General features: G+C 45.8%; 1 protein-coding gene across 1 annotated transcript in view; it reads left to right on the top strand.

The window, feature by feature from the left end:
• cacna1c (calcium channel, voltage-dependent, L type, alpha 1C subunit) overlaps positions 1-22,897 on the top strand; it is a 1,373,114-nt gene that overhangs the window by 1,234,857 nt on the left and 115,360 nt on the right. Inside the window, exons 38-40 of the mRNA XM_041215565.1 lie at positions 10,772-10,874; positions 12,535-12,636; positions 16,670-16,797. Of these exons, the coding sequence (XP_041071499.1) occupies positions 10,772-10,874; positions 12,535-12,636; positions 16,670-16,797 (333 nt within the window). The remainder of the gene's footprint in view (positions 1-10,771; positions 10,875-12,534; positions 12,637-16,669; positions 16,798-22,897) is intronic.

The following is a 22,897-nucleotide window of genomic DNA, read 5'->3' as shown; positions in this document are numbered from 1 at the left end:
CCTTAGCCTGGGAATGGGAGTTGAACTCTCCACTGGATGCACTTCCTCTGAGGAGGAAGGGGGAGGAGACCAGGAGTGCACATTCAGCCTCCAGGGGAGGCACCTTTGGGAGGAGAGGTGCAGGCACAAGGGGTGCAGGGCAAACAGGAAGTCCAAGGTGGAAGGGGCCGCAGAAGACGCCACTATCCTGCTGCCAGAGTATACAGGCGGCGATGCAGCTACCTCAATATGTCTGAGGTGCAGTGCTGAAGGAGGCTCCGTCTCTCAAGGGAGACAGTCAACTATATCTGTCAGATGATTGGGCCTGAGATCTCTGCTAACTGTGTGGATAGACATCTCATGCCAGTGGCTCTAAAGGTCACAGCTGCCCTCAGCTTCTATGCCTCTGGATCTTTCCAGGGGTCGGTGGGTGATTTTTGCGGTATTTCCCAATCAGCTGTCCACACTTGGGTCAAGCAGGTTACAGACACACTGTTCAGGCAGCACTGACCTTCATCCACTACCGTTGGGACCAGGCAAGCCAGACACAGTGAGCTAGAGGCTTTGTTGCGATTGCTGGCTTCCCCCTGTCCAGGGTGCAATAGACTGTACGCATGTGGCCATCAAGGCGCCGCCAGCAGGTGAGCCCGGTGCCTTCGTCAACAGGAAGGGCTTCCACTCCATCAACATGCAGATAATGTGTGATCACAGGATGCTGATTCTACAAGTCTGTTCAAGGTACCCAGGCAACTCCCATGATGGCTACATCCTCAGACACTCACAGGTGCCAGGGCTCTTCAGCGCTCCAGCCCAGCTGGGTGGATGGCTGCTGGGTGACAAGGGCTATCCCCTCATAAGATGGCTCATGACACCTCTCCACCATCCAAGAACAGAAGCTGAGCAGCAGTGCAATAGGAGCCATGCCTCCTGAAGAGCTATGGTGGAGAGAACCATCGGTCTTTTCAAAATGCACTTCCAATGCCCGGGCCGCTCAGGAGGTGCATTCCAGTACCCCCCAGATCATGTGTGGCTGATAGCAGTTGCATGCTGCGCTCTCCACAATCTTGCGCTGGAACGAGGGGATGCTGTGGACAAAGAAGATGTAGACGCAGTGGCTGCAGCTGCACATGATGACTCCAGCAATGAGTCCGAGGATGAGCACGCACAGGGAAATGCTGAAGGGGTAGACGCTGACCCGGGCATACTCCAGGGAGGCAGGGACACACAGGAGGCCTTAATCCAATGCACCTTCAGCGAGCACACCACATATGGACCTCCAGAATAAGCCTGGGCTGCAGGCTCTATACCCAATACCTGAGTGCAAAATCTGCCTGGATAGAAACATTAACTAAGGGCCTTATCAATAAAGCTGAATGTCCCACAAATCATTCATCACATTATTGGTAACCATCCACCTGCAGAAGGAAAGAGGCACCCTCAGCCATGGTGACATGTCTGAATTTAATAACAGGACAGAAGGAACTTAAGAGAACTAAATGACAAAGGTGTTCAACATCACACCAACTCGTAAAGACCTCATTGCGGGCCAACGCAAAAGCACCAGTGATAAACCCATGGTGTGCCTAAGGTGCCTTATGTTTACATTTTCCGGTGCTATATCTTGGTGCTGCCCCCATGCTGGGACTGGCATCTGAGACAGCCTGCTCACTCTGCTGTCCTATTGGCCTCTGACCTTGGTGGCTGCCCTCTGCCCGTGGAGCCTGTGCTTGCCCCGCCTGGGAGGGAGCTGCCAGTTCCACAGCTAGCATCTCCCTAGTCATCGCAGCCTCATCGGATGCAAGGGTCACTGGCAGAGGGGAGGAGAAGCTGCCGCCCTCATCTGGAGCGCCCTGAGAAGAGCCCGCAGAGATGGCAGGCAGCTGCTGTGCCAGCATGATGTCGCTTCAAACCTCCCTGCTCACCATGGATGGATGAGCACTGAGCTGGGAAACTTGCTGCTCAGACTATCTCCCACACTGGCATTGACCAGCTGAGCTCAATGCCGATGTGAGGGCTTGCTGGTTCGAGCACATCCCCAGGAAGCCCTGATTGGTCTCCTGGAGGAGCCTCTCCATGAGAGTTTCCACTCTTTCCATGGAGGATGCATAGCGCTTAGCCATGAGGCTCATTGCATCGGTGATGGTCCATGTAGACTCCTCCACCACGGACACCAAGCCAAGCATTGCCTCATGTATCTCCACTGGATGCTCCTGCACACCCTGCTGCATTTCCTGCATTTGCTGTTTCGCAGATGACTCCAGAGACGCATCATCAGCCACCGACTGAGCATGTGCCTGGTCCCCTGCAGTCCTCCAACTGCTGGCGCCATGGGCACTCTCTGGTCTCCGCCAACTCCTCCAGCGACTGTGAAGTGCCCTCACCACTGTGCTCCGGGACACTAGCTGATGATCTAATTCCCACCGAGGTGCTAATGTCTGTGCTAGTGTCTGCCTGGCAGAGATGGTGTCACGCTGGTGAGCCCGAGACTTGAGGGCCCTCAGGCGTGAGAGGGGGCCCCTGCTGCTCCTTCTCCCAGCCCTGCTCTGCTGATGCTGAAAGGAAGAACAAGGACATTTGATTAGTTAACGTGGGGACAATGTCAATGTGCATCCCTGTCCCCCGGATCATTATGCGCTCATCCTTCCATAAGTAATGGTCAAGCCATGTTGCAAACATCAATCACTGAACATTCAGCACTGCCATGGCTGTTGGGAGAACAATAGTGGCCTCAGTGTTGGGCAAACATACCTGCCTGTGGCACCACAGCCTCACTGACACCGGTGGACCTGGGCGCATGGCTCATCTCCAGATATAGGGCCTCCTGCTCGAATCGGCTAAGCATCACCACCTGGTCCACCAGTCCTCACCTGCTCAGCGGCATTCCTCTCCTGAAAAGAAAAGAAGAGCGTTGATAGTGCTACTTGTACCTGGATTTTCTTCGCAGATGGCCCACCTCAACCAGAGCGGGACATTGCAGGGTGCCAGTGCCTCCTCACCCCTCTGCTGCCGAACATTAACACAAAGATGCTAGGCCTGACCCACCTCCCCCACTTAGCCAAATGCTGCCTACGTCACATTAGGCACCACAAGGTATAACCTTCTATAGCAAGGAGGCGCAAGCATGTGGAGTGTAGAGGGCAGCAAATCGATCAGTGCCACACCACCTTGAAGTTCCCCTCCCAGCATGTCATCACCCTGACTTTGACATGTCCTGGAGTTCCAGCACTGTGCCTTGGTGCAGCTGCTCCAGGTTGCCCCCAAAACAGTAATGTGGGTCTCAGTGTACCACATGCTGCGGGTGCAGATCCCATCTCATCACCTCCCTTTCAGGGTGACCTCGGCATGGGCAATATCTGTTGGCCCATCCAGCGAAGGACACATGCCATCAATGATTCAATGCAGTCACTATACTCAGACTTGGTGGGGGGCAGTGGCGCCAGGGGGAAAAGCCTAACTGCTGGGTTAAGTGACCAATGCCAACATGGCACTCACCCTTCCTGAGCACCTGCGGGACTGGATTCACGTGCGTCGTACCATGTCGTGGGAGCTCACCATCTCTGCCAGCTCCTCTCAGGCACATTTGGTCATGTGGGGGCCTCCTCTTCCCGTCCTGGGGTGCAAGGACCTCCCGCCTTGCTGCCAAATCCTCAAGGAGGGCGCAAGGCAATCATCCAAAAAACAAGGGGCACAATACTCCCCTGCCCCACCCTCCAGCCTGGCCTGCCCACCAGCAGCACTCCGGGGAGCCCTTCCAGTCACCATGTTTGACAGCCTTTGAAAGGCTGCAGCAGCTTTTTTAAACAGACCGCCGGGTCTCCATTGGACCCAGCAATCATTGCAGACCTGCCGCCGCCTGCCCACTCCCGCTGTCCTCGGGAGCCGCAGTTCACACTGGGCAGGCCTTAATTGTCCCGCCCACGTAAATTGGCAGTGAGGACCCGATCCTGGGCGGCAATCAGGTCCACACCCAGCCACACCCGCTCCTGCTTCACCCGCCCGCCAGCCAGAAAATTCTGCCCCATGTGTCTGCCCATTCCTCCAGCCTGTTTATGTCCTCTTGATGTCTATCACTATCCTTTTCACAACTCATAATAGTTCCAAGTTTTGCATCACCTGCAAATTTTGAAATTGTGCCCTCTGCACTCAAGTCTAGGTCATTAATATATATCAAGAAAAGCAGCAGTCCTAGTAACAACCCCTGGGAATCCCGCTGTATACCTTCCTCCAGTCTGCAAAAACAAACCATTCGCCAACACTCTCTGTTTTCTGACAGTCAGACAATTTTGTATCAATGCTGCCACTGTGCATTTTATTCCATGGGTTTCTAATTTGCTGGAAAGCCTATTATGTGGCAGTGCATCAAATGTCTTTTGGAAGTCGATACAGATGACATCAACTGCATTACCTTAACGGTCTCTCATTACCTCACCAAGAAACTCAATCACACTATTTTTCTTGAACAAATCTGTGACTAGCTTTCCTTGATTAATCCGCACTTATCCCAGTGACTGTTAATTTTGTCCTGAATTATTATTTGTAAAATCTTTTCAACCACTGAATTTAAACTGACTGGCCTGTTGCTGAGTTTATCCTTACACATTTTTTGAACAATATTTGTGTAATATTTCCAATTCTCCAGTCCGCTTGCATCACCCTCCATATCTAAGGAGGATTGGAAGTAAGCACGAAGACAGCAGCTGGTCACTGAGTGCAGCTAGCCACAGAGTGTGAGCTTGGAAATTTGGTAAGTGAGGGAATTCAGTATAGTAAGGGAGGAAGTACTATTCTTTTAAGTAGCTACCTTAATATTGATTTTAAAAGAGTACAGAAAGCAGCAGATCAGTTTAAAAAGCTAGGGCAGCTCAGTCTGTGGACTGGCTGTGTTCTGAGAAAAATTCAAAGTGTGATGTTACTTGGAAACAGATAAGTGGTTGGTTGGTGAGTACATTTCTCATCTATCTTTCAAAACTTGAGTAATTTAATAGTAATTGTAAGGTTTTATTAGTAGTAAGATTTACTAGCAGCAGCAAAGCTTATTAGGAGAAATAAGGTCTAGTTTCCTAATCACCAGGTCTATAAAAAATAGTCTGTAAAGTCAAGTCAAAGCACGGTAGGGCAGCTTGGCCACGTGGAATGCCCATCCTTAAACATGTGAAAAATCGTGGATCATTTCTGTGGCCTAGGCAACCACATGTGCAAGAAGCATTACCAGCTGCAGAAACATGAGTTCTGGGTTTGAGAACTTGAGCAACGGCTGGAGTCACTGTGGAGCATCTGCAAAGCTGAGAACCCTGAAGCCCACGCAGAGACAACGCCAGGCTCAGCAGTAGACACTGAGGCACCAACGGGTTCACATGCCACCTTGACGCCGGGTCCGGATCTTTCGATTTCCCCCGAGCCAGTGTCTTGGGGGGGCCTGGAGTTTAAGGAGGTGCTTAAGAGATTACAGGCAGAGAGGGAATGAGTAACCACCAGACTATCTAGGAGGACCAGGCAGGTAGTGCAGGAGTCCTCTGAGTCCATCTTGTTCATTAACTGGTTTTCCATTTTGGATATTGGTGAGGGCGATGGTTCCAAGTTTGCTGATGACAGAAAACTAGGGCCAAGACTTTACAGTCAGCATGCGGGGATGAGCCTGACACACCGGCACATAAAATGACGCGCGATGATGTCGGGCATGGGTCCCGACATCGTCGCACTGTCTTGCGATGTTTCATTTGACCAATAATTGGTAGACATATTAAGGTCACTAACCAAGTAATTAATATCAAGTTTATGCTGCTCATCCAACCTAACGGTTGGCGGGCAGGCAAAAAGGCCAAGCGGCCTTTACATTTTATAGGAAATCTCATCCACGAGTAGGATGAGGTTTCCTAAAGCTTTTACGAATTAAATGAAAAGTTTTTGTGAAAAATAAAAACATAAAAACATAAAATGGATTTGTTAAAGGAAGGTCTTGCCTCACAACCTTGATTGAATTCTTTGAGGAAGTGACAAGAAGGGTTGATGAAGGTAGTGCAGTGGCTGTTGTGTACATGAATTTTAGCAAGGAATCTGACAAGGTCCCACGTGGCAGATTGGTCAGGAAAGTACAAGCTCATGGGATTCAGGGTAATGTGGCAAACTGGATAAAAGGTTGGCTTTCTAACAGGAAACAGAGGGTAATGGTTGATGGATGCCTTTGCGAATGGAAAGTTGTCTCAAGCAGTGTTCCACAGGCTTCAGTGTTGGGACCCTTGCTGTTTGTGTTATATATTAACGATTTGGACGTGCACGTGGGGCGCACAATTGGGAAATTTACAGATGACACAAAGATTGGCCAAGTAGTGGATAGTGTAGAGGATAGCCATAATCTCCAAAACGATATAGATGGGTTGGTGGAGTGGGCGGTAAAGTGGCAGATGGATTTTAACATAGAGAAGTGTGAGGTCATACATTTAGGGAGGTCAAACAGTTACAGGGATTACACAATAAATGGGAATATACTAAGAGGGGTAGATGAAGTGAGGGAGCTTGGCGTACAAGTACGCAGGTCCATGAAGGCAGCAGTTCAAGTAGACAAGTTTGTAAAGGCATATGGAACGCTCTCCTTCATTGGCAGAGGTATAGGATATAAAAATAAGGATATAATGTTGGAATTGTATAAAACACTGGTGAGGCCACAACTGGAGTATTGTGTGCAGTTCTGGTCACCACATTACAGGAAGGACTTAATAGCCCTGGAAAGAGTGCAGAGGAGGTTTACAAGAATGTTGCCAGGGTTAGAAAAGTTTAGCAACGAGGAGAGATTGGATAGGTTGGGGTTATTTTCTTTGGAACAAAGAAGGCTGAGAGGTGACTTGATTGAGGTGTACAAAATTATGAAGGCAATAGATAGAGTGGACAGGATAAAACTGTTTCCCTTGATGGAGAATTCTAGAACCAGGGGACATAGATTCAAGATAAGTTGCAGAAGGTGTAGGGGGGACATGAGGAAGAACTTTTTTACACAGAGGGTAATGGGTGTCTGGAATTCGCTGCCCAAGTTTGTGGTAGAGGCAGAAACTTTAAACTCTAGAGTACCTGGATCTGCACCTTAAGTGCTGTATGCTGCAGGGCTATGGGCCGGCTGCAGGAAGGTGGGATTAGAAAAGGCACCTGGGTGTCCTCAGGCTTGCATGGACAAGATGGGCTGAATGGCCTCCTTCAATGCTGTAACTTTTCTATGGTTCTATGTTCCTTCTCATGTGACACAGTCACATGATGGGACATGTTTCATTAAATTTTTATTGAATTTATTTATTGTTTTCAAAAACGCTTCAGTCTCCCTGAGGCAGCTCTGTGCCTCAGGGAGATTGAAGTGTTCTTACGTGCACATGCACGAAAGAACACTGGACCCGACTCTCCCTCTTCCCTCTGCCTGCACTACCTTAATTGGCCCACCCGTGTAAAATGACGGTGCAGAGACGATCACGGGCGGCAGTCAGTTCCGCAACCGCCCCTGCCCACTCCCACCGAGCCCTCCTGACATGGGAAAAATTCAGGCCTAGGTTGTGACGAGGGTGCACAAGGCCTCCAGGGGATTTAGACAGGCGAAGTGAATGGGCAAGAACATGGCAGGTGGAATATAATGTGAAAAAATGCGAAGTTATTGGCTTTGATAGGAAAAACTGAAATGGGGAGTATTTCTTAAATAGTGTGAGATTAGGAAGTGTTGATGTCCAGATGGGCCTGAGTGCCCTTGTTCATGAGTCAATGAAAGCTAGCATGCAGGTGCAGCAAGCATTTAGGAAGGCAAGTGGTATATTGACCTCTGTTGCAAGAGGATTTGAGTGCAGGAGTAAAGATGTCTTGCTGCAATTGTATAGAGCCATGGTGAGACCATACCTGTCGTATTGTATGCAGTTTTTGTCTCCTTATCTAAGGAAGGGTATACTTGCCATCGAGAGAGTGCAACAAAGGTTCACCAGACTGATTCCCAGGATGACAGGACTCACCTGTGGAGAGATCGAGGAGACTGAGCCTGTATTTTTTAAAGTTTAGAAGAATGAGAAGCGGTCTCATTGAAACATACAAAATTCTTACAGTACTTGACAAGATCGGTGCAGGAAGGATGTTTCCCCTGGCTGAGTGGGGAGGTCTAGAACCAGGGGACACAGTCTCAGAGTAAAAAGTAGTCCACTTAGGACTGAGATAAGAAGGAATTTCTTCACTCAAAGAGTGGTAAATCTTTTGAAGTCGCTACCCCAGAGGGCTGCAGAGGTTCAGTCATTGAGTAATTAAGTATGTTCAAGACAGAGATCGGTAAATTTCTAGATAGTAAAGACATCAAGCAATATGGGGATAGTGCAGGAAGATGGTGTTGAGGTAGAAGATCAGCCATGATTTATTTGTTTGGCGGAGCAGGCTCGAGGTGTTGTATGGCCTACTCTTGCTCCTATTTCCTATGTTCCTAAGATTATGGCCAGTACATCCACAACCTCCATCCTCACTTCTCTCGGCATTCTTGGATACATCCCTTCCAGTCCTGGTCACTTAGCAAGTTTTAAGTACAACCAGTCTTTACATTACCTCCTCTTTATCAATTTTAACTCATCCAATATCTCAACTACCTCCTCATTCACTAGGTCTCTGCTAGCAGTACTCATTTAGCACCGAGGCCATGCGCTCTGTCTTTCCTGCGTAAATCCCCATTTTGGTCCCTAGTCTGCTCACTTCTCCTTTTACAACCGTTTTACTATTTAGTTGCCTATAGAAGACTTTCAGAGTCCCTTTAATGTTAGCTACCATTTTCTTCCAATGCTATCTCTTTGCCTCTCCAATTCCCTTTTCACTTCCCCTATGAACTTTCTATATTTAGCATGGTTGTCACTTGTATGATCAATTTGACATCTGTCATTAGCACCCTTTTTCTGCTTCACCTTACTTTCTATCTCTTTCACCATCAAGGGAGCTCTGGCGTTGTTTTCCCTTTTGTGCAAATGTAATTCAACAGTACCCATACCATCTCTCTTTAAACACAGCACATTGTTCTGTTACAGTTTTGCCTGCCAATCTTCCATTCCAATATACCCGAGATAGGTCTGTTCTCAACCCCCTGAAATTGGCCCTCTTCCAATTGAGTATTTTTACTCTAGATTCCTCTTTGTCCTTTTCCATAGCCAATCTATACCTTGTGAAACTATGATCATTGTTCTCTAAATGTTCCCCTACTGACATTTGATCCACTTAACTCACCTCATTCACCAAATCCATGTCTACATTTTGATGAAAATGTACCAGTCAAGAAGATTCTCCTGGACACACTTCAGAAATTCTTCTCCCTCTCTGCCCTTTACACTATTATTGTCCCTGGCTGTATTAGAATAATTAACTTCCCCCAATATCACTACTTCATAGTTCTTGCATCTCTTTGTAATGTTTCTGCAAATTTGCTCCTCCATGCCTTTCCTGCTATTTGGCAGCTGATGGAATTTTCCCAGTAGAATAATGGTACTTCTTTTCTTTCTTAACACTAACGAAATATATTCTGTCCTTGACGCCTCTAGGACATCCTCTCTCTCTAACACTCTAATATTCTCTTTAATCAATATTGCCAACCCTCCTCTTTTCGTTCGTCACTATTTTTCCTGAACATCTTGTATCCCAGGATATTTAGTACCCAGTCCTCTCCTTTTATAAACCAGGTCTTCATTTTGCCACAACTTAATATTCCCATGTGCCTATTTAGAGCTGCAGCTCACCAACCCTTATTCACTGTACTACATGTGTTTACATACATGCACTATAAACCTGAGTTAGAGTTTACTGTATTCCCTCTTAGCCTAACCCCACATCATACCTTACTATTTCTTACCCTAATGCTATCTGTCTCTCCGGATCTTTTGGACATCTTTTTTCTAGTGCTGCATCCTGGTTCCTATCCCCCTGCCAAATTGTCACAGAAGGGGAATCTTATGGAAGCAACAGGGGCACAGGCTGCCGCTGAAGAGCCAACAAGACCCCTGCCTCCCTTCTTTTCGAGAAGGCCCGCTACATCTTGAGCCACTCAAGCACTTAGCAGGCCAGCGGCAGGCCTTCCTGGAAATCAAGGATGCCAGGGGCAGAAAACCCACCCACCGAGAGTCTGCAGCTCTTAAATACTCAGCAACATCACTGGGGAGGCGGTGGCTGCTGCCAGTACGACACCCACCCAAGGCCTTGGACCGAGGTGGGACCTGGCCAGAGATGAGTGATGGTGGGAGGGGGGTCATGGGGTCAGGGTCAAAGGGGAAGGGTGGCAGGGGTTCAGCAGCAAGGGTTGAGAGTGAGGTTCAGTAAGCTTGTTCTTTCATGCACCACAGATGCTTCATAACATTTGAGCATGAAAAATCAGCTAGGTGGAGCACCTGAATGAAAATCGGATGACAAGGATCAGACACAAATTAGGAAACCCATCTGATTTTCCATCTATTCATTTACTAATACAGTTCCTACTATTTGATTTCCTTCTGGGTGCTCTGCCCAAGCTATTCTATATGCCCAAATACAATAACAGGAAAATTTGTATAAGTAACTCTAAGTGAAAAAATTATTTCTCTTGATCATAACTGCTTTAATTTTCTTATTCTGGTTTTCTTATCCTTGTTTTAAATAAAATCTTATTGATTTCCTTCATTATTTTTAAATCTGAATTATGCCAGCTCTTAACTTTTGATTTTCCATTGAGTATATGTTTAGTTTCCTTAGTATAACTTCAATACCTCACTGATGTAAAATCTGGAATCATCTTTATGACATTTCAGTAAGCCTTATTATTTGTTCTTTCATGCAGCGTTTAGTATCCATGAATATGCCTTTAAACAGTGATGGCACAGTCATGTTCAATGCAACTCTCTTCGCTTTGGTTCGAACTGCGTTAAGAATCAAAACTGAAGGTACAATATCTTAGAATATTTAACAGTTTGTCTAGTTTCAGATCTGTAAGTTATGATGACCTTTAATGTTGGTGAGGCGCCTGCTTTGGGGCATCTATTTCTAAATTGTAATTTTGAAGGGGACAAAATAAGAATAAGCCCAGATCTTCCGGTCTCAAATTAGTTGCAAGCTGACGTACCTCAGAAGAAATGCCACGGGACCCTTCAGAAGTCCCAACTCAAGGACTCCATGGGAATTGCCTAGGAAGTTTGAACTTCTGATGGGCAATTCCCCTGGTCCCTGAACTCCTAAAAAAAATCTCCAACTCTGAGTTAGATTTGGAGACTGTGGACTGTTTCAACTTACTTATCTAGATAGTTACCCAGGAAATGTTTATCAGGAAAAAACCTGATCTAACACCTGGGTAACTGCAGAACTGACCCCCTCCAATCACTCACACCAACCCTCCCCCCATCTGCCCCCCGACACCCTGACTCGCCCCAACCCAACCTCACTAGCTCCCACCACTCAACTCCCCCCAACCCTCTGACTACCCCATAGACCGGACCTGATTTGCCCCTGACCCAACAATACTACCCTGGACCCAACCACCCACTCACCCACCTACTTACCTACCACTCTATCCACCTCACCCACCTACGACCCTACCAACCTGCCACCCTACCCACCTCATCTAACTACCACCCTTCCCACCTGGCACCCTACCATCTGCAATCCTACCTTCTTACCTCCTACTCCCTTACCTTACCTTAACCACCCTATCCCCTTACCCATTTACATTATACACTTACCTTCTCTCCTTAGCTGTTTCAAAGCATCATTGGGATATTTGACTCTTTACTTATTGATATATGACAGCCAGTGTCATAAAAAGGGGGCATGTTTCTACGCAGATTCTCTGCGCTGCTCCCTACAAGGTATGCTGCACTAGGTTGTATGTGAAAGATTCTGCATCAAAAGATTGCCCTGAAATATAGCTGCAAGTTAAGTGTGCATTTTTTTTGTCTGATTGGAAGATTTGGGCGTACATCCTTTAGGGAGGGGAATTCACCGGAGAGAAATTTCAACCGTCAGCTGTATGTGCCTTGCCTGAAAGATAGACAACTAACAGAGGAATATCTGGCAGAGAACTTGGACATGTCTGCCTAATTCAAATTTCAGGAAGACCTTTAAGTGGGCACCCAGCACCTCTGTCTAAAGCAGATGGGAGGCTGTTTAAATACGCAGATTGGGGTCCCACAGCACTTGAAGGTGAAAGCCATTCAAAAAATGTTAGTTTTTGTGTTTTGAAAGACCAATAAGACAAAAACTTCCCAGCCTGCTGCTGGCCCATTCTCAATTAAACTCCCCCACCCCACCACTTAAAGGCCCTACCTGCTGCCATCTTGGTGCAGAAGCTAGATGATTTTCAGGAGCAGTAAATCTGCAGAACACCCATTTGACATTGGTAATATTCAAAGGAAGTTTGAACCAGAAAATAGTTCAGTCCTCCTGACACAGTGATATCGTGTCCGTTTTGGGCATGAACAGAAAATCTCCCCCCACTATCATTTCCCCACTTAAAAGTTACAGGTAAGAGGGAATTGTTCGGTGAATTGAGTTAGATTCTGGCTTTATCTCCAGGACCAATGTTTAAAAAGCAATGTCCTATCTAAACAGGGAATTTGGAACAAGCAAACGAAGAGCTTCGAGCTATTATCAAGAAAATCTGGAAACGCACAAGTATGAAGTTGCTGGATCAAGTTGTACCTCCAGCAGGAGGTGAGCACTCTCCAAATATGAAACAGCTTGAAAAATAGAAGCTGTTGTCTTGTAATAACATATAATTAACTGACCATATGATGAAGCATGACAAAATAACAAGGTAACACTTGAGATAGTTGATAGGCAAATGGCATCTAGGAGTAATTCAGAAATTGTCCCAATTTCTTGATGGTGATAATGATTGATCTATCCACAAAAGAAACAAAATCATAAAATAGCACAGCACAGAAGGAGACTATTTGGCCCATTGAATCTGTATCGACTCTTTTGAAGAGCAATAAAGTTATTCCCACTCATCCCATAACACTGCAATGTTATTTTCTTCAAGTATTTATCCAATTACCTTTTGAAAGCTACTATTCAATCTGGTTGCATCACCTTATCAGGCAGTGCATTCTATATGCTAACCATTTGTTGCGTGGAAAAGATTTTTCTCATGTTGCCTCTGATTCATTATCAAATACATCTTACATTTATGCCCTCTAGTTATTGATCTTTCTGACAATGGAAACAATTTCTCTTTACTCTATGCAAACCCATCACGATTTTAAGATTTTTTTTATCAACTTACTTCTTAGTCTCCTCTACTGTAAAGGAGAACAAACCCAGCTTTCCATTTAATCCATGTAACTAATTCTTCATGCCTGGAACCATTCCATTACATTTCTTCGGTTCTGTCTCCAAGGCTTCCATGTCCTTCCTAAATAATGATGCCCAGATTTGGATGCAATACTCCAGCTAGGGCCTATAGAGGGTTAGCATAATCCTAGCTTTTATACACTATGCCTCTATGTGTAAAGCCGAAGATCACATACAATTATTAGCTGCCTGATAAACTGTTTTGTTGCTTTCCAAAAGTTGTGCACAAACACCAGTAGGTTACTCTGTTCTTGCGCCCTGCCTTAAACCTGTACCATTTAGCTTCTATTGCCTCTCTTCATTCTTCTTACAAAAATGTATCAACTCACACTTTTCTGTATTGAATTTCAATTGTCATGTGTCTGTGTGGTTAACACAACAGTACTAGGATATCTCAGGTTTGCTTTAAGACAAGTTTCTAGTGTACTGACATTTTGAGTGCAAAATTCTGATCAGTAGTGCTGCTGAAGCCTATGGAAGCTGAACATTTCTGACAAGTTAGTGCAGCCTATCATGGAGAAAGGTACATATGCATTGGAAACAGCTGAAATGATAATGTCATAATGTGACACACATTTTCCAAATTTAGACTGAGTAAGTCCATTCACTTGTCACTCACCAAAGCTCAAGCATCCACCTGCAAACAGGGCTCTGTAACTCTTTCGAGTACAAACACGTTTCCATCTGTTCCTATTCAGATGAAGTTACATTGTTTCATAGTTTGCCATTGTGAGATTTGAACTCTTGATCTTGGGGTTACAAACCCAGTAAAAACATGACTATTTACAGAGCCAGGCAACAAGTTCAGGTGAGATGCTTTTGACTTACTTCTGCTGAGGCTAAGGCCCAGATTTTTATCCCTGGGTCAGCTTCGCAGAGTCGGGAGATTTTGCAGTTTGGCGAACCCGACCTTTAAAAATATCTGCCTACAGGTCGGTTTTCGGATAACCCCAGAACGAGTGTAGATGCTGCCGGGCTGCTTAGGTGAGCTGGGCGCAAGACTGGCCTCTGTGCTTTGGCACTTTATTTAAAGAAATAAAAAATAATAAAACAAAAAACATCCCCCCCAGCACTCACCCCTAATCCCTCTCATGCCCCCACATACGCCCTATACCCCATCCATGCCACCCATGCCCCAAGGTCCCTCATACCCCTATGCCAACCTATGCCCCTCTACCCACCCCTATTGCTCCCATACCCCCACACTAACCCATGCCCCTCTATCCATTGCCCCTATGCCACCTTAGTGTCAACTAATGTCAACCAATGCCCCACACTCACCACCCTTTTCCCTTACCCCCCCATGCCAACTTACCTAGTATCCCTGGACAGTTCCTTGACAGCTTTGACACTCCCTTTGACAGCTTTGGTAGCTTTGACAGTTGAATAGCTCTTTAACAGTTCCTTGACAGCTGGACAACTCCTTAACAATATGTGGATGTTTGGACTGTTCCTTGACAACAGGGTAGTTATTTGACAGCTTGACAGTTCCAATGAGTTTGTGCATAAAAAGTGCATAACCATGTTTACTTTTAGCAATCCCAATGGGTGCCTTAGCTCTCCAAAATGTTTCCTAAGACCCTATCCAAAGGGGTAACCTACCTCTCCAACTGGCTATCCGAACAAATCCACCAAGTTCAGACATCCTCTTACCTGTTCTAATCTGCACGTTCCTGGTTTCACACTCCTTGCCTTCCAAAATCACACTTCAGCAAAGGCAGGTGGTGATTTAAATGGCCAGCTTCATCCTTGAATCACACATGCGCAAACCCTGGCTCAACTCCAGCCCTGCGAAGATGGGAAATACTGGGTTCGGATGCAGAACTTAGAAATTTCATCCATTTCTGGGACTTTCACCACCATGGAGAGCCTCCCCATTATGGTGAAAATATGGGCCCCTAGGAGTTTGTGGAAGCACGGTGGTGTTTTTTGAGAGATGGTGCTTACAGTCAGGGAGGAAAGAGGAATAACTGACCCAGGTTTGGGGATTGGGATAGTGTCTCTTGTCTGCTACATGACTATGAAATGGAGCAAAAAATACAGAGCGGGTAGCTCTGTAAGAGGAGGTCAACTTTTTTTTTATTCATTCATGGGATGTGGGCATCACTGGCCAATGCCACATTTATTTCGCATCCTTAATTGCCCTTGCTCAGGGTCAACCACATTGCTATGGGTCTAGAGTCACATGTAGGCTAGACCAGATAAGGACAGCAGATTTCCTCCTCTAAAGGACATCAGTGAACTCGATGGGTTTTTAGAACAATCGCCAATGGCTTGATGGTCACCATAATGGAGGCCTTTAATTCCATATTTTTATTGAATTCAAATTTCATCATCTGCCATGATGGGATTTGACCCCAGGTCCCCAGAGCATTACCCTGGGTCTCTGGAATTCTAATCCAGTGACAATATCACTATGCCACCACCTCCCCGTCTCTATAGAAGGCTTTATCTTAAAAGGGAAATGGGATCAATTCTCCTACTACCCCTGACCCAGGAGAAGTGCCTGTGGTGACTCAGGTTCGCCAAGGAGATGGTCACTGAACAGTGGGCTTTCGGAATTAGGAATGTTACTCCTATATTTTAAATTTATGTTAATTTTTGCCTTTCAACTGTTTTGGCAGACTTCTGTTTTGTGAGCAGTAGCCCTTATGAGCAAGAGCATGCTATGTCTGATATTGATATCAAACTGACCTATACATACAAATAGTTGTGGCTGAAATTCCCCTGTTGTTCTTGCAGACTCTCACAACAATCTTGTCAGAAGCCCACAGTAAATGCCACAAGCTCCACCAGGGGCTTAATTACTAGGTCTCAGCTATCGACCAAAATTTCCAGGATGGCTTTGTGGGATTGGACCTTCCACCCACCCCTACAAAGTCACCCATGGTGGGATTCCCATGCCTCAGCCTTAAGGAATCCAGGATAACATTGGAGGTTAGTGAGTCAAATGCAAAAAAGGGTGCCTGTTACTTGAAAGATGGAAGTGGGACATCCCTTGGCGCCCAGGCCAAGGAAGTTTCCACCCAGGGCCTTTTTTTTCTTCATGAATGCAGACCGCTTATAATCCTTTTGAATGCTCCTAGAAGCTCCATCTGGATGTGGCAGTCTTGGGCCCAGCAGTTAATTTGATGCTATTCCCAGAGCTTGCACTCTTACAGGGCCTGCACTGGAGGGGGCATTAGTGGATTCAATCCCAGCCTAAGGTTGCTATCTTCAGCCCTGAAATCAGGAATTCAATTTAAAATGTTTGAAAATGTTCCAAACTTCCTAATTCAGAACAAAGTTGCTGCGTTCCTACTGTAAAGGTGCATGAAGATACATAGCGTTGCATATGATTGCCTACAATTAACCTAACTGCAAAATAGTATACAATATCTTTATATTCCAGATGATGAAGTTACTGTTGGGAAATTCTATGCCACCTTCCTAATTCAGGATTATTTTAGAAAATTCAAGAAGCGCAAAGAACAAGGCATTGTTGGGAAAGCAGTGCAGAAAAACGCACTCTCTCTGCAGGTACATTTGAGAAATCTTTCTTAATTTAAATATTATACGTTTTTTTGAAAAGTGCTGCTTGTGCTGTAAATTTCCACCTATGTACTAATTTAAATAAAAGTAAATCATTGATATAGCGCATACTTTCTTTGTTAACTTTAATTTTTACCTTGTGAAACATATGCAGTGAAACCAGTGTACTTGAACATTGCACTTTTTGAATTATGATAAATGATAGGATTTCTTATTTAAAATAGAGTTTAACAATTTGAAATCACAAAATTATCACCTACTTTTTGACACAATTATTGTGCCACTCAGCTATTTTTTTTGTTTTCACTGATTCTTTGACTTTCAATTAAGTGGTGAATTGTTCCCATTCTGGTTTCGGCCAGGTAGAGAGAAATTTGCATTATTTTAGTTTAGGTTTAAAGAAAGATAACCCCTAGCTTGTTTTCTTGAGAATCCTTGAGTTTAGAACCTTTAGACCTTACAATACGCCATAGAGTTATCTGTGCTTTTGTGTCTTGGAGGCTTACAAGTTATGTAGTTTAACCAGCACTGATCTGTCTTCATAGTTTGTACAAAAGCACAGGTCCTGCAGCTATTATGGTTTCCACAACCATGTGCGCATCTCTGTAGCCACACAGTGTTTCATTCAGGTGGCCACAACTGCATCAGTTGTTGCTGGTGTGCAGTTGATGAAGGTTTTAACTAGTGTGCTGCCTTTCACTTCCAACAGTGGCTATACACAGCTTTGGCTGCTGATCTTTTCAGAGATGAGGACGTCCTCATCCTTGAGGGTTGCAGGCCCAAGGCCAATTGCTGACCCTGCTTGTGATGTCACTGCTTGTAAAGGCGTTTCCGGTCATTGGAATGGCACTAAGGGACAGGGGAAATGCGCCTTGAGTCTCCTTGCCTGCACCTTACTCCTGCTGGAACCTTGTGGCTATCAGACTGTCACGGTCACGTCTTCTTCGCCATGATGCTGCGAGGGCATCCTCACATGGACGCTGACCATCATCGCTCTCTTCAGGTTACTTCCCTTCAAGGTCTTCATCAGCCGAGGAGTTCTCAGCCTCCTCCATGTCTTCCTCTGGCAAGTGATCGCCCCTTTGAAGCACCAGGGTTGTGCAGGACACAACATCACGATGATGTAGGAAACCCTCTGTGGAGAGTACTGCAGAGCCCCACCTGAGCAATCCAGACTGCAAAAGTATATCTTCAGGATGCCAACACTTTGCTCAGTGATGGACCTTGTGGCATAATGCACAATGTTGTATTTCTCCTCTGAGGTACTTTGATGCACGGGTGTCATGAGCTACCTCTTTAGCAGGTACCCTTTGTCACCCAGCAGCCAAAGCTGTAAGCGCTGCAGCCCTTCGAATATCTGTGGCACCGGAGAGTGACTCAGGATGTAAGAGTTGTGGGAACTCAGGGTACCTGGCACAAACATGCATGGTGTGCTTCTGATAATTGTACACCAGCTAAATTTTGAAAGAGTGGAACCCTTTCCTGTTAATGAAGATCAGGGGATGTTGCCAGGGAGCTCTTAAAGTGACATGTTTGCAGTCGATTACACCCCGCGCTCTGGAGAAGCCTGAGATCGCTACAAGTCCCAGAAATCTAGCAGCATGGCTAGCATTGTGAACTTTATATAATGATCAGCCTTACCCCATCGCCTCCTTTATACATTTATGTGTGGAGGACTGAGAGGTGTCGCATAGGTCCCCTATGAATTTCTGGAATGAGCCGCTTGCTAAACAATTGAGTGCAATGGTCACCTTCAGGGGTACTGGCAGAGGATGCGGCATTAGATCCTCCCACAGAATGTGGCAGATATGACCCACCATATCTCTTGACAATTGCTGACGTGCACGGCGCTATCTCTCACTCATCTCCAAATAGGAAATGCATCTTCGGTGGACCCTTGGTCATGCCAGCCATCTCTGTGAGATGGATCTGATCTCCTCAGACTCTGGTTCTTTCTGGGGCTCCCCTGGGATGCACCTCAGGCTGGGAGTCCTCTCCAAGCTGTGGTGGATGGCACTGGACCTTTCTTCTCCTCCTCAATCTGAGCACTGCCATCAAGAAGGCAGCATTGAATGCAGCCTCCATTATTAAATCCTCCTTCCTGTGGACAGATAGATCCAACACATGAATTTAGATTGACCAACTATAGTAGACCTCCCACTCTCAGCCAGAGAGCCACTGTCATGATCTAATGCTGTGGTCTGCGCTACTCACCTTTCCCTTTTACAGCCTTGTAGCTGATGCACTGCCTCACAGGCTATCGGTACCTAAGAAGCCACCCCAACAACCTGACATCTCAATCCCATAGAGGATGGAAGAGGCTACAGCACTGCCATGCTACGATCACCCTCACTAAAAGTACTCATACAATGTCTGTTTTTGATTAGAGATTAAGCCTGCTTTGCACTTTTTGAATGACTGGATGCCTTTTGGTCCCTAACCCAAGTAAATTGGACAATGCATTTTACAGGGTTTGATGGAGCATCTTGCAGATATCCAGCTGCTGTGCTCCCTTAATGGCTGGATAGCTCTCTCCTTATCACACTCCTGATGTTTAAATGCTCAATGAGACCACCTCTAATGTGAGCTCATTGACTATTGTGTTGTGTAAAAGCATACCATTACTTAGTGGTTCCAACTGTCAGTTCTCAATAAAGTGTTCATGAGTTCAAAAGAGTGACCCTTCCTCTCCATGTTGAAAATCTAATAAGTATGAGGCTGCCCCTTGAAAATGCTGCTGAGTCCAGCCATGGGCTCCTCCCACACTGGCTCAGAACTCCTCCTTGAAGATTTCTTTACAGTATTTTTAAACTGCGTCTCAAGATAGTAATGCTGTACTTCTACTTCTAGACCAGCTTTTACCATTCCCCTGTCACTGTTCATGTCCCTCTGATCATCCTGGAACCCATGATGAGAGATAGATCTCTCGCTGGTAATTCTCCAGCCATCCCCACTAACCCTAGAGCCCATAGTTATTGTTGTGGACAGTCCTGTCCTCCCCCTGAACCATCACTGGGGACATCACCATGCCCCATGTGGACTCACTCCTCACCATCTTGAGACTGTGTGCACAGTCACTTACAGAGGCAACTGCCAACTCCCCACCCCATGAGAGCTTTGAATATCTTTCCTTTATTACCTTTTCCCCATTTACAGACAGATAGCTCCCCTGACCATGACCATCCCATCTGCAGCCCAGAATGGAGCCTGCCACCCCAGAATGACCTACTGTGGGACAATGACCACGCCCTGTACACCAAGTTGTGCCTGACCTCCATTGAGCACAAAGGCCTTGCCCCAACCTGGAGCAAGACCACATCATGCATGCCATGCATAGCCCTGTAGCATGGCTCACAGCTAGGGCAGCTATTATTCTCTCAACCCAACTATGAGGTCCACGTAGCCCCAGGACTGCCTTTAATCTCTCAACTCGATCTTTTGGCTTCAGTCCTGGGACTATGACGTTCTGTCACTCAACCCCACTGTATCTTCAGACTAACCACAACACCATTTCCTTCCCCCACTCCATGAGTCTCTGTAACCCTTCCTTTTTGTGCAAGCCTTAACCCCCACCTCCCTGCATTCACCCCTTCCATTTCGGGCTACAGCTTTCCCACCGCCATCACCTCCCTGCCTGCCATCTTTCCCCCTATGCCCCACCAATCCTCCAATGTTCCCTTCGCCCTCATGTATCTGTCAAACTGCCCTCCCCCCCCCCCCCCCCCCCCCCATGCCACCTCAGTCCCCATGCTGGTTTCTATTGGTAGAGTGCAGCCCTGCCTGAGAGCCACAGCACACACTGAGTGCGGTCCTCCCAGAGAGGTGCAGGACCCACCCTGAGCAGCAAGCAACCCTGCTAGACACCCCCACCAGTCTCACCTTATGCTGCAGCTTTGCCATTGTTGACAACTCGGAACAGCGCAGTTGTAGGTAGGCTTTGAACGTTGCACTCACCTCAAAGTCACAAGAAAAGTGAAGGTGGACAACTGCAAGCCACTTATAACCAGCCGTGATTCACACCCGTCTATTTTCCTGCTGATGTGTCATGTAATTGTGGGAGAGAATGTGATTCCGGACACTTGCATATTTAATGAGTATTCATGACAAGCTAATACATGCAAATAAGGTTCCCAACATGGTTCGGCAGGAAAGCCAACCCGTCATCAGCCTGCCTTGGAATTACTGAGGGGGAAAATTCTGACTTTGCAGAATTCAGACTTTGGGCCTGACTTCGAGGTTTCTGCAGCAGCCTGCCATGAAACCCACTGCTGGCGGGACCAGAAAATTCCACCCAAGACCTCAGTTGAACTCTTGCCAGATGATAGCTGATGTGAATTCCATTCAAACCTTTGGGAATGCCTCAGAAAGTTCCATGAGAAAGGAAAATTCCTCTCTTCGAAGCAAGAAAAAGAAATAACTGCAGATTGTCTTCTGATTGGCAAGGACAGCAGGATGCATCTGTTGGAGTGGCTATGTGTCATTCCACCATCTTCCAGCAGGTTAGGGAAAGTACCTCTGAAGCACCCTACTGTTCTGGGTGATCAACTGGACCCAACTATATAAATGATCTGAGCTTTAGCACTAAAATATTTGCTTTTGAGATTTGTCAAGGTAGTCAGAATAAACATGTCATGGAAGTCAACAGAGTCCTAAGTAGTTCAAACATCTAAGGACTTAAAAGCATATCAATAATGTGCAATACGGAAAATTACAATTCCAAAAAAAATTGTAAACAAAAATCAACCAAAATCCAACACAGGAATATAAAATAAAAATGTTTTAATGTGGGAAGAAGAATAATCATCCAGCTTGTGAATCATGGACTTACGTGACACCTCCTTTGACTTCTGTGGTTCTAGTGAATATTGAATTGTTTTATTTAAACTTGTAGATAAAGGCAAAATACTGCAGATGATGGAAATCTGAAACAAAAACAAAAAATGCTGGAAAAACGCAGCAGGTCGGACAGCATCTGTGGAGAGAAAGACAGTTAACATTTCGAGTCCGTATGACACTTCTTCAGAGCCAAAGGGAAGTAGAAATGTGGTGAAATATATACTGTTTAAGGGGGGTGGAACAGGTGTAGCTGGATAGAAGGCCAGCGTAAGGTGGAGGCAAATTTTGCAATCTCTCCTTTGCATTAGCATTAAGCCTGTCTCACAAGTATTGCAATAACAAATACATAATTTCTTCAAAACTTTTCTAAATATTCTTTTGTCCGTAACTAATTTGCACTACTTTAGTGGTCAACTTTCTTAAGTTCAAAATTCTCGCAAACTTTCATTGGGCTTTAGTACAGCATTAGATATCTCTACAGATAATTCTCCCACTTAGAAATTCTGGAGATCAGAACAACAGCAAACTATCATCTTGGTTAGAGGAAGAGAATCAGAAAGAATCATATTTGGTTGAGAAAGCAACAGAGACTAAACAGGTGTAAGAAAGGTCCTAATAGAAACGAGCTCTAGAATGTAAAAACAGGTGGCAGGAGACAATTTTTGCTTGGACTTATCTGCTACAGTAGTAATGCAAATAATAGGGACACATCAGGCAGAGTTAATAGGAGTTAACAGAGCTAACAAGCCATTTCTACCTCCTCTCCAAAATCCACAAACAGGACTGTCCTGGTAGATCGATCGTGTCAGTATTTTCTTGCCCCATGGAACTTATTTCTTCCTATCTTGACTCCGTCCTCTCTCCCCTTGTCCACTCTCTTCCCACCTACATCCGTGATTCCTCTGAGGCCCTAGGTCATATCAACAATTTCCAGTTCCCTGACCCTAATCGCCTCCTCCTCATCATAGATGTCCAATCCCTCTACACCTCCATCCCCCACCAGGATGGTCTGAGGGCTCTCCACTTCTTCCTTGAACAGCAGCCCGAACAATCCCTATACACCACCACTCTCCGCCTGAACTTGTTCTCTCACTGAACAATTTCTCCTTAAACTTGTCTCACTTGTTCCAAACAAATGGTGTGTCTATAGGTACCTGCATTGGCCTAGTTATGCCTGTCTTTTTATGGGGTATGTGGAACATTTCTTGTTCCAGCCCTACTCAGACCCCCATCCAAAACTCTTTTTTCGGTA

This window comes from Carcharodon carcharias, chromosome 21 (genome assembly GCF_017639515.1).
Source record: "Carcharodon carcharias isolate sCarCar2 chromosome 21, sCarCar2.pri, whole genome shotgun sequence".
Lineage (NCBI taxonomy): Eukaryota > Metazoa > Chordata > Chondrichthyes > Lamniformes > Lamnidae > Carcharodon > Carcharodon carcharias.
This window is presented reverse-complemented; position numbering and strand designations above follow the sequence as displayed.